The sequence below is a fragment of the Nerophis lumbriciformis genome, linkage group LG11, assembly GCF_033978685.3.
Source record: "Nerophis lumbriciformis linkage group LG11, RoL_Nlum_v2.1, whole genome shotgun sequence".
Classification (NCBI taxonomy): domain Eukaryota; kingdom Metazoa; phylum Chordata; class Actinopteri; order Syngnathiformes; family Syngnathidae; genus Nerophis; species Nerophis lumbriciformis.
The window spans coordinates 24080828-24093476 of NC_084558.2; the positions used below are offsets into that span (position 1 = coordinate 24080828).

At 37.4% G+C, this 12649-nt stretch overlaps 1 protein-coding gene across 1 annotated transcript in view; it reads right to left on the reverse strand.

The window, feature by feature from the left end:
• Window positions 1–12649, reverse strand: part of myo15b (myosin XVB) — a 194484-nt gene that overhangs the window by 76669 nt on the left and 105166 nt on the right. Inside the window, exons 24-29 of the mRNA XM_072914051.1 lie at window positions 9970–10063; window positions 7019–7078; window positions 6894–6951; window positions 6670–6794; window positions 4332–4427; window positions 4017–4252 (exon numbers count right to left, since the gene is read on the reverse strand). Coding sequence (XP_072770152.1) covers window positions 4017–4252; window positions 4332–4427; window positions 6670–6794; window positions 6894–6951; window positions 7019–7078; window positions 9970–10063 — 669 coding nt within the window. The remainder of the gene's footprint in view (window positions 1–4016; window positions 4253–4331; window positions 4428–6669; window positions 6795–6893; window positions 6952–7018; window positions 7079–9969; window positions 10064–12649) is intronic.

Below are 12649 nucleotides of genomic sequence, written 5' to 3' on the forward strand. Positions count from 1 at the left end.
CGGCGCCGCGCTCGGGAATAATTTTTGGTGATTTAACCCCCAATTCCAACCCTTGATGCTGAGTGCCAAGCAGGGAAGAATGCTGGTATGAGCTTTTAAACATAACCCGTTAACTGCTGCCAATCAAATGGTGAATAAGATACTCTTTAGGGTTCATATTTTTGTAAATCTGACTGTGATGAAGTCAGTGCCTCACCAGTCATGAACCTCACCACACGTCACTGGTAGTAACATACACCATAACAATATGTAATATGTTTTATATATAAACTGCAAGTATACATATAATGTAGTAACAGACGCCTTCATAACAATATATAATATGTTTTATATACACACGGCAAGTATATATATATATAATGTAGTAACATACACCATAACAATATGTAATATGTTTTATATACACACTGCAAGTATATATATAATGTAGTAACAGACACCTTCATAACAATACATAATATGTTCAATATTTAGTGTATTGTGTTAATTTTAATCACTGCCAGAACTTCCTTCCTCAGCGCATTTATTGTCGTTTCCATAGCAGCGCACTTCTGACTTCCGGCAACAAATGTGTGTTCCTACTTCCGGAAACAAACACGAATGTGCTGTAATCATGGTAGACTTGGTAACAGAGAACAAAGACGACTATTTTTGAACACATGAGGATTCACAACATTATCTTTTTGAAGCTAAATATATGGAGGATGAACTATTGCTTCTAGATGCCAAGAGAGTGACTTTGACGCTGTAAAGGTGGAACTTGGAACCAAGCTATGTGGAGATAAATGGAGTGCTTATCCAAAATCAGCCTGACCAAACGGACTAATACTTTAAAGATACTGTGATATGATTGTTCATTTTTTTCAGTCAGTACAGATTGGTGTCCTATCGCATTGTGTTGTGCATTACAAACTCAATTCAGCTGTTGACTCAGTTGCCAGCTTACTTCTTGCCGGAGCTAGCTTACAGCTAATGCCGTAGCATGCCGTCGCAATGTGAAAGTGCTACTACGCAAGAAAATGAGTTCCCCAGTGTTCGCTCTTACAATAACAATGTCGCCGCAACTTGGTTATTATAGGGCAGGGTTGTCAAAGTCAAGGCCCGCGGGCCAAATCCAGCCTGCAAATAAATTATCTATGGCCCCCAGGATGATATTTGGTTAGTATCAGAACCGGCCCGCAGGCCACAGCCGCCTGCTGCTGTTTTGCACGCACCAATACTCCATCAGTGTTGGCGCTAGGAATTTTCAAAATGGGGTCCAACAGTAAATTTTTGGGATCCCACTTGTTTGTAACTGTTTTGAAAACAAATGATTAATGTATGTTATATCTCACATTCTATATTGTGTTTTGGAAAAAGGTTGTCATACACGTTACTTAATTCATTAAAAAAATAATACAAAAGACAACAAATGTTTATGCATATGTAAATGTATTCAGTTATAAACATTCATTCACTTTCTTCTTTCCTTCATGGATCTAAACTTTACCGCTGACGGTATTTTTTTCTATATTTTTATTGTAATATTTTCAGAATGTGTTTCTATTTTTGGCCAAAGTAAGACAAATAAAACAATCTGAAGTTGTCTTTATTTTTTAGATTTAATGCCATGACTTTAATAGTCCGGCCCGCGTGTGCACAGATTTTCCTCCATGCGGCCCCTGAGCTAAAATAAGTTTGACACCCATGTTATAGAGGTTACAAAACATAAATGAAGTATTGTTGGCGGGTTTTAGATGCATTTTTAAAGTGATTTAGAGGCAGAATGGATTGCTCTCATCAATTGCATTGCTAGCCACCTCGAAAGAGCCGTTTTTTACAAATGAGAATGCAAAAAACAACTTTTGTCTTTGTGTCTTTCATAAGGACTGTGAACGATAGGCAATATATATTTTTAAAAAAGTGCAGTTCCCTTTTAAATACTTAAATTATATAAATAAATGATAACTAGATAACACATCCAAAAAAAACAAATACAATCCACAACAAATTGGCATAATCATTGCAGCAATATAGGACATGCAAAAAACAACTTGTAATGTTGGATGCTCATATTTCCAGGTTGTCTGAATGCCCCCTTGCTTACCGTAACAGTCCTTGGTTCAAAATAAGGATGTGCTTGTGAGTTATTGAGTCTGTTCAGCTGATTGGAGAGCTAGCTTCCGCTGCTAGTGGGTCCATTATAATGCCTTCAGGGTTTTTCTTTTATCAGGTGTTACAGGCACCGTTTGGAAACAATTAAGGTATGAAACTAAACATTTACAAAATATTTCTGTGTAAATTATTTATTTCACAACATATATATCTGCGACTTGGTGGGTCTATTATATGAAAATATATTTGTTCCCCTAAAATTTAGTGGGTGTGTGGTTTATATACCGGTGCGCTCTATAGTCCAGAAAATACTGTACTTGTAGCACAAGTGACAAAGTCGCCACGAGGCAAAGTCCACAGATGGAAGATAATTTTAGCCTTGATGGGCATGCGTGCGCATGTTCAATAGCATTGGGTGGCCATTTTTGGCAAAGCACCTCATTTCAACAGGACACCGGCGCTAGTGCCAATACGCAACTGGGTTTCTGTGCCCATACCGAGAAGCAACTGCATATTATTCTGTCTACGTCAGGGCTATTTAACTGAATTGTTCTAGGGCAGTGATTCTCATAGTGTGATACAGATGATACATCCTGTGATATGCCAGAGAATCAAAAAATTATTCAAACACAGCGTTAATATTCTTGTTAAATAAAACCTCTGCCTTGTTTTACTACGCTTCTATGTTAATGTTGGTCATTATGGTGATACTTGGAGAGCCAAATGTTTTCTGAGGTAGTACTTGGAAATAACAGTTTGAGAAGCAATCTTCTAGGCAGGGGTGTCAAACTCAAATACAGAGTGGGCCAAAATTTAAAACTGAACAAAGCCGCGGGCCAAGGTTGAACAAATTAACCTTTTAATAGGGACCCAAAGAAGTTTTGCATTGAATATTGAACAAGCAAGGCTTATATAACTTTATAGTGACATGCAAAATCGAGTTTCAACTAATAATAATAATAATTAAAAATATCAATGGCATATAAAATACAATTTAAATAAAAATGTAATGCCTCTTTTCTATTTGCAGCCTTCTGAGGTAAATATCAACATTAACTTTTTCCACAGGCTAATAAATTTGAAAATAAAATAACAATGAATAAACCAACCATTCAGGACTTTAAACTGCTCATTTTGCAACACACTGATCTAATCTGATGTGCCCAAGCCAGATACCTGCCATCTTTTCTTGGATGCTAGTTCATTAATGTCGGGGCTCAGGCTTTGAGTTGAGGCATCGTTCATTATCGAACGAAGTTGTTCATCAGTCATTATACCTCGTAGTCCACCCGGACCACAGTCTTGGGGGCGTGCTTTAAAGGCACTGCGTTTATCATCCTCCACGAGCTGTTGTCACGTCTGCTTTTCATCCTGTCCAACAACGTGCCGGCCCGATCACATAACATGTGCAACTTCAGCACGCACACACACACACACACGTAATTGCAATGCATTCTTGGCCAACAGCGATACAGGTTACACTGACGGTGCCAGTATAAATAACTTTAACACTGTTAGAAATATGCGCCACACTGTGAATCCACACCAAACAAGAATGACAAACACATTTCGGGAGAACATCCGCACCGCAACACAACATAAACACAACATAAACACAACAGAACAAATACCCAGAATCCCATGCAGCCCTAACGCTTCCGGGCTGCAATATACACCCCCGTTACCAGCAAACCCCCCGCCCCAAACCACAACGACATCATCTGATCTGATCCCACGTCCGGCTAAAAAAACCTCAACCCAATGGGAACAATGAAGAACTTTGGAAGGGACCGCAGATGTGGGGATGCAATTGGTCAGTGGATTTTCCTGATTCAATGAGCCAGTACCGTAATGTCTATAAAAGCTGCACCGGACTGCGGCCTATCAACAAATAACAAAAGTGAGTAAATTTTGGCACCTACTTGAGCAGGGGTTTTTCCAGTATTGGTGACGGAGTGAAGGTACTGAGGCAGCAGGCAAGCAGCAGCCACCCCTGCAGGCTTCCCTGCTCTTCATGTGAGTCCCATGTGTGGTAAGCCAATTGTGCCAGGATCTCATCCCTCAAGGCAGGACGACTTTGGCATTTTTCAATGATGTAGTTTCCTAACATCTGCTCTTGCCAGCTGCTGAGGTCTGACTCACCCGTGAACCGCATGATCTGAGGAACAATGTATTGAAAAATGTAAATGACATGAAGAGCCAATGTTGCACGTTACATGTTGGAATCCTTTCCATACCAGTTTATACACTTCCAGTGCAATCCAGGCATCATCCGATTCGAGAGGGGTGAGGGCTCTTTGGAGGGGGGTTCCTTTAGGTTGGCACCATGTTTCCTTTGAGAAAAAAAAAAAAAAAGAAGTCAAAACAACTAATAATTTTGCGTGGTCATAATTTAGGATGACAAAAGGGTTAAAGTTGCCCTATCATGCTGAACCAACTTTTCTTACCTTACAGACTTTCTAATTGATCAAACGGTGGAGGGGCATCGAAATGAAAACAATAACAATATTTCGGGGCTGTAAATCTAATTTTGAAATGAGAATATCCCGGCTGAACTACAGTTATCAGTTATAGAGGTATTTGAAAAGAACATGATTTATTGACTTGAATTGAATACATCCAAACACTTTATTATTCATTATGTCCCTATGTGTGTGCGCTGCTGTGTTGACATTATCAGAGCACACCACACCCATAACAATCAAAACTATTCAATGCATATATATATATGCTTATTAGTGATTCCCAGAGCCCAAAAAAAGTCTGCGGGCTATAGAGCGTTTTCTATTCGGGCTCCAGTACTATGGAATGCCCTCCCGGTAACAATTAGAGATGCTACCTCAGTAGAAGCATTTAAGTCCCATCTTAAAACTCATTTGTATACTCTAGCCTTTAACTGTTAGACCAGTTGATCTGCCGTTTCTTTTCTTTTCTCCTCTGCTCCCCTCTTTCTTGTGGAGGGGGGGGGGGGGGGGGGGGCACAGGTCCGGTGGCCATGGATGAAGTGCTGGCTGTCCAGAGTCGGGACCCGGGGTGGACCGCTCGCCTGTGCATCGGCTGGGAACATCTCTGCGCTGCTGACCCGTCTCCGCTCGGGATGGTGTCCTGCTGGCCCCACTATGGACTGGACTCTTACTATTATGTTGGATCCACTATGGACTGGACTCTCACAATATTATGTCAGACCCACTCGACATCCATTGCTTTCGGTCTCCCCTAGAGGGGGGGGTTACCAACATATGCGGTCCTCTCCAAGGTTTCTCATAGTCATTCACATTGACGTCCCACTGGGGTGAGTTTTTCCTTGCCCTTATGTGGGCTTTGTACCGAGGATGTCGTTGTGGCTTGTGCAGCCCTTTGAGACACTTGTGATTTAGGGCTATATAAATAAACATTGATTGATTGATTGATTTATATATATATATATATATATATATATATATATATATATATATATATATATATATATTAGAGATGTCCGATAATATCGGCCTGCCGATATTATCAGCCTATAAATGCGTTAAAATGTAATATCGGAAATTATCAGTATCGTTTTTTTTATTATCGGTAAAGTTTTTTTTATTATTATTTATTTATTTATTTTTTATTAAATCAACATAATAAACACAAGATACACTTACAATTAGTGCACCAACCCAGAAATCCTCCTTCCCCCTCATTCACACTCATTCACACAAAAGGGTTGTTTCTTTCTGTTATTAATATTGTGGTTCCTACATTATATATCAATATATATCAATACAGTCTGCAAGGGATACAGTCCGTAAGCACACATGATTGTGCGTGCTGCTGGTCCACTAATAGTACTAACCTTTAACAGTTAATTTTACTAATTTTAATTAATTTCTAGTTTCTATGTAACTGTTTTTATATTGTTTTACTTTCTTTTTTATTCAAGAAAATGTTTTTAATTTATTCATCTTATTTTATAAAGTAAAAAAAAAAACCTTATCTTCACCATACCTGGTTGTCCAAATTAGGCATAATATTGTGTTAATTCCACGACTGCATATATCGGTTGATATCGGTATCGGTTGATATCGGTATCGGTAATTAAAGAGTTGGACAATATCGGAATATCGGATATCGGCAAAAAGCCATTATCGGACATCCCTAATATATATATATATATATATATATATATATATATATATATATATATATATATATATGTACATATATGTATATGTACATATATACATATATGTGTAAGTATATATATATATGTATATATATATATATATATATATATATATATATATATATATATATATATATATATATATATATATATATATATATATATATATGTATGTATCTTAATGGGTGGGGTCTTTAACAGATCATTACAGTACTTCCTTTAGAAAATATTTGTGTTTATGTGTTAAGAATAACAAGAAGTACTGGAGCAAGAACATTGGCCTCATGCACACAGCAATGAACAAGCAGCAATAAAGGGAATGATTCATTCTTAAAGCGACGGTTACTAAACACACGATTAAGAGAAGCAAAAAAGATGGCAGGTCTTTAAAAGTTAATGTGTGTGGTACTTGCCTTCAAAAAGGACTTGACATAGTGAGAGAATGGGTATTTGTCTATGTCTCGAGGCAGACTGAGCTTGTGGTTTGCCTTCACTTGTGGGGGTGCCACCGCTGTCACTTCAGAAGCATGTTGATGCCCTGTTTGAAGGAAACAAAATGACAATTCATCCTGTTGAAACACGGTGGTTTGTTTTTCCCCGCACAAATCCTTATGTATTTATTCGTTGTCTTCATCACCTGCTGCACTGTGGAACCTTGCTGACAGCTCAGCGGGGATCTCCAACCTGCCCACATCCTACGAGGAAAGAATATGGTTACCAGGTACATTAGAGTATAGAGAAGTAAATATGCTTTTATCTTACCATTGTCGGGAGCACTGATGCTTTTTTTAAAGTGGTCGCTTTCTTTTTGTCCCGAATATGCTTCAGATAAAATGAAACAAGCAGACATTGAAATCACTGGTTTACCTCAAACCTGACTTGAGCTTAGATAAGCATTCTATTATGTGCTGCTAACACACCCACAGACCTCGCCTTTGTACAACAAGCCATTATGTTCCAAAGGTCCAGATAGTCAGGGCTTTCTGTTTATACAAGTTTTATTATGGATACTGTTGCGCTTTCATCCTCTCATCACTCAGATATGTTGAATTCCACATCCTTATCAGTTTATTAAACATTAATATTCCAAAATTGTACTCCTAACTTAATGTAGAAAAAATTTAAAACCCAATCTCAGAGCTTTTATTCGAATACACATAGAAATTGAAGAGTTGCCCTTTAATTGTTCTATCATGCACTCAACACAAATAAACAGTTATAAAGTAATTATTCCCGTTGAAAAAAGTAAACAAAACACAATAACAAAATAGTATCGATAAAATTGTACACATTGTACTTTCTAGTACAACAACCAAGCTTAAAGAGTCTTGTATTTATATCTTGATTTGTAATTGCAATTATTACGTTTATTTTGAACATTCTAGTTAACAACATCCATCCATCCATCCATTTTCTACCGCTTATTCCCTTCGGGGTCGCGGGGGGCGCTGGAGCCTATCTCAGCTACAATAGGGCGGAAGGCGGCGTACACCCTGGACAAGTCACCATCTCATCGCAGGGCCAACACTGATAGACAACATTCACACTCACATTCACACACTAGGGCCAATTTAGTGTTGCCAATCAACCTATCCCCAGGTGCATGTCTTTGGAAGTGGGAGGAAGCCGGAGTACCCGGAGGGAACCCACGCAGTCACGGGGAGAACATGCAAACTCCACACAGAAAGATCCCGAGCCTGGGATTGAACCCCAGACTACTCAGCAACTTTAGTTAACAACATGTTACATGGTAATTGGGATTTGTTATATATTGTATATATTATATACAAATATAATATAATATAATAATATAATATATCAGTATATATTATATACTGTATATATAATATGTAAATATTACATATAGGTTATATTTTCTATTGCTACTAGGGTACATTTTTTGTCTACTTTATACCTTTCCATCCTTACCCTTTCCATCCTTTGTAACTGAGCTACTGTGTGGAACGATTTCCTTTGTGGATCAATAAAGTTTGTCTAAGTCTAAGGCAAGGGTGTCAAACGTACAGCCCGCGGGATGAGTTTGCTAAGTATGAAAATGAGCCGGAACTTTTGAATGAAAGAAACCGCTGTTCTAAATGTGTCCACTAGATGTCGCAATAGCAATTATTTGTATCTTTGTAGATGATGCTTCATATGTAAAAAAAATAAATAAACCACATGATGTTAGTGCTCCAGTCAAGGAAAATGAGAAAACTACATAAATAAAATCATGTAATTTGATTTTGATATTTTTTTTATCTTGATAGATTGAAAATGAACACCAATGAGTTGACTGATGAACATTATCACATAATTTATTCAGAAAGTGTAAATAACGACAAATAAAGATAGAATACTATTAACCGCAACATGTAAGTGTAAAAAAAAAAACCCAACAACATTATGATTTGTACATTTTCAGAATGTGCTTGTTCTATTTTTAAACAAAGAAAACAATCTGAAGTTGTCTTTATTTTTAAGTTATCGTGCCGTGTATTTACCAGTCCGGCCCACTTAGTAATAGATTTTTCTCCATGTGGCCCCCGATCTAAAATGAGTTTGACACCCCTGGTCTAAGGGCTGTCAAAGCATGCAATCAATTACAAAAAGGTAATGCATTAATCACGTATAAACACAGATTAGTCACGCAATTTATTGTGACCATACATGTTCCTTTACCTTCCCCGTGGATGGTTACCTGAAAGGTAGCTTGGATTGTTATACGGTTAGCGACCAGGTCAATGCATACAAAAGTGCAAAGACAAGTGAAGAGACTCAGACTAGTGTGCTAGCTGGCAAATTCTGTTTCAAAATACACCCCAATGGAACTTAACAGAATACTGTTACCAAGTTTTGAGCAAATAAATGATGTGTATTCATCTAAAACATTTAAAAAATGTGTGTGTGTGTGATATTTTGACAATAACATTTTATTTGTTAAACGTTAATTTGAATTAAGCGCCCAAGTAATTTACTGCGATTACGTGGATTTGGACATTACATGGACACAATTGTTGTGTCAAACTTTCAGGTGTTTGCCTTCATACTCGTCCATTATCCTTATGTCATGAGACAACATCAAAAGATGCTCCTATATTTTGCAACTTCATCCAAAACACATGATGTGAGAAAAATAGAAAAGAGAAACATTATGTACAAACTAGGTTTGTCTGACAGAGAGCTTTGAGATGAAGTGTGGACACGCCAACCATTGCTTCACATGTCAGACAGAAACATTATAGTCCATACATGAAGTATGTTTGAGGTAAAGTAACATTGTTTACAAAAAACATGTGGCAATATAAGGAAAACTACTATAATAAAGAGATTATATTATATATAATGAAATCAAAGAAGTTGTCAGGTTATGCTTTTTTCAAATTTCATTTGTGGTGCTATTTGTCCACATGGAGAAATGTATTGTACACTCTGCTATACAGTACACATTTACCCTATGGGGAAAATAAGACTTTAATTTAATAAACAAGAACTAAAAGTTTATTTTACAGTTAGTATAAATGGTTCCTTCTCTCTGTAAAATAAAAAAATATCCACAATAAATTAAAACTAAACAGCAAATTTTTGTTTTTAAAAATGATTCAAGATATACATTGCATGATTATTCTACCCTAGAAAAAAAATGGTTAAGGTAAATCATAAAAGGTCCGAAAAGATATGGGCCTATGTAAACTTCTGACCATAACTGTGCCTACCTTCCTCCAATGGCGTCTCTTTATGGTATTCCTAGTTATCATCATCACAGCCCAGAACTGAGCAAAGGACTGCTTCAGGCGTTTGTAGTACTTCCTGTCAGACAAAAATAACATCAAATCAACTCATGTGCAAACTTATCTAAACAAATCCAATGCTGACATAGATTCTGATTGGTTAAAGAGCACTGATTTGTTTTGTGACGTGCCATGTCTGACGTTAGCTGCTTCTGAGTTAAATGGTTGGTTTCCTGGCACGGATTTGGTTAATAACTGCTAGAAGCAAAGGCCACAAATGTTGGGCCTTGTGAAGGTCACTCCAGAGTTGGCTCAGATGGTAGAGCAGCTGTCCAGGAACTTGAGGGTAAAAGTGAATTACTGTTTGGTGGTCGGAAGGGCCATTTGTAGGCAGCTGCAACTATAAATGTAACTTACCACCATCAAAGTGTTTATGGTTTGAGTTTATTTCGAACATGCATACAATTACAACATAATATATCACAATTTTGGGGGTTGGGGAAGAGATTTTGCCCCATGTGGAGTAAGTACTTCAAGTACTTCGGAGTCCTGTTGAGGGAAGAGTGGATCGTGAGGATCGACAGGCGGATCGGTGCGGCGATCCTTTGTGGTGAAGAAGGAGCTGAACCGGAAGGCAAAACTCTCATTTTACCGGTCGATCGACATTCCCATCCTCACCTATGGTCATGAGCTTTGGGTTATGACCAAAAGGACACGATCCCGGGTACAAGCGGCTAAAATGAGTTTCCTCCGTCAGGTGGCAGGACTCTCCCTTAGAGATAGGGTGAGAAGCTCTGTCATCCGAGAGGAGCTACAAGTAAAGCCACTGCTCCTCCACATCGAGAGGAGCCAGATGAGGTGGTTCGGGCATCTAGTCAGGATGCCACCCGAACGCCTCCCGAGGGAGGTGTTTAGGGCACTACCGACCGATAGGAGGCCACGGGGAAGACCAAGGACACGTTGGGAAGACTATCTCTTCTGGCTGGCCTGGGAACGCCTCGGGACGAAGTGGCTGCGGAGAGGGAAGTCTGGGCTTCGACCTCGGATAAGAGGAAGAAGATGGATGGATGGATATCACAATTTCCAGTTTCTCTTTTCAATATGTTCGAAAAGGAGTAGGAAGAAACAGATCTTATTTAATCCTACCCTTTTTCTATGACATAGCAATTGCTAATACTTTTGTTCACTTCCTGTTCTCAATTCATTTCACAATTTACTCCATAAATAACAATGTTAAGAAATAAATATATTATTTATTTCATATAGTGAGATAAATAAGATTAACAATAAATTCAGACTGTTTATCATGGTTCTTTTTCTTCGTACTTTGTAAACACTTTGAGTTTGAAGTTTCCTAAACTGGATCATATTAGTACACTGTTTTATTTCCTTGCTTAATCCATTCCATAATTGAATTCCACATACTGAAAGGTTTTAAGTGTTGTACGTGCATAAACAGGTTTTAAATTACTTTTTTTAAAGGTTATATTTCTCCTCTTTTGTTGAGAATAATTGTTGTACGTTCTTGGGTAGCAGGTTATAGTTTGCTTTGTACATAATTTTAGCTGTTTGCAAATTCACTATGTCGTGGAATTTCAATATTTTTGATTCAATAAATGAAGGGTTTGCGTGTTCTCTATATCCAACATTATGTATTATTCTAACTGATCTTTTTTGTAACACTGTTAATGACTGATATGTACTTTTGTAATAATTTCCCCATATTTCTGCACAATAACTCAGATATGGTAACACTAGCGAACAGTAAAGAATATGAAATGATTTTTGTCCCACAACATATTTTGCTTTATTCATTGTTGATGTGTTTCTTGCCACTTTATGTTGTATATTTTTTATATGAGATTTCCAGTTCATTTTATCATCTTTTATTACACCCAAAGATGCGTTTTATTTTACTCTTTCAATGTCTATTCCGTCTATTTGTATTTGTGTTTGACTTTCTCTTCTACTGTTACCAAATAGCATTATTTTAGTTTTACTGAGGTTCAAGGTTTTTGTCAAACCATCTTTTGAATTTGTTCCTTTACTTCTGTTATTTGTATTATCTTATGTGTGTTCTCTCCTGAACAAAACGCTGTTGTATTGTCCGCGAATAATACTAACTTTAAGTCTTTTGTAACCTTACCAATGTCATTTATTTAAAGATTGAACGATTTTGGTCCCAGTATTGATCCCTGTGGTATGCCACAGGATATATTTAGCGTTGTAGATGTGTGTTTGCCTAGCTTCACGTATTGCTTCCTGTTAAGTAGCTTTCTAATCCAGTTTAAGACCAATCCTCCATTGCCATACCGTTCTAATTTGTAGATTAAAAAATGTTGGTTAATTGTGTCAAATGCTTTAGTTAGATCCATAAACACTGCTGCTGCACACTGTTTACTATCTATTGCATTGGTAATTTCCTCTGTTATTTCAATTAACGTAATCGATGTTGAAACAACTCTGTATCTATATTGGTTCCAAGCAAGTATTCTATGTTTGTTTATGAAACTGTCCAATCTGTTATTGAACTGTTTTTCAATGATTTTAGAAAACTGTAGAAGTAAAACAGGTCTTTAATTTGTAAATTGGTGGTTGTCTCCAGTCCTATAAATCGGTACAACTTTAGCTATTTTCATTTTGTTTGGGAATGTTCCTGTTTGAA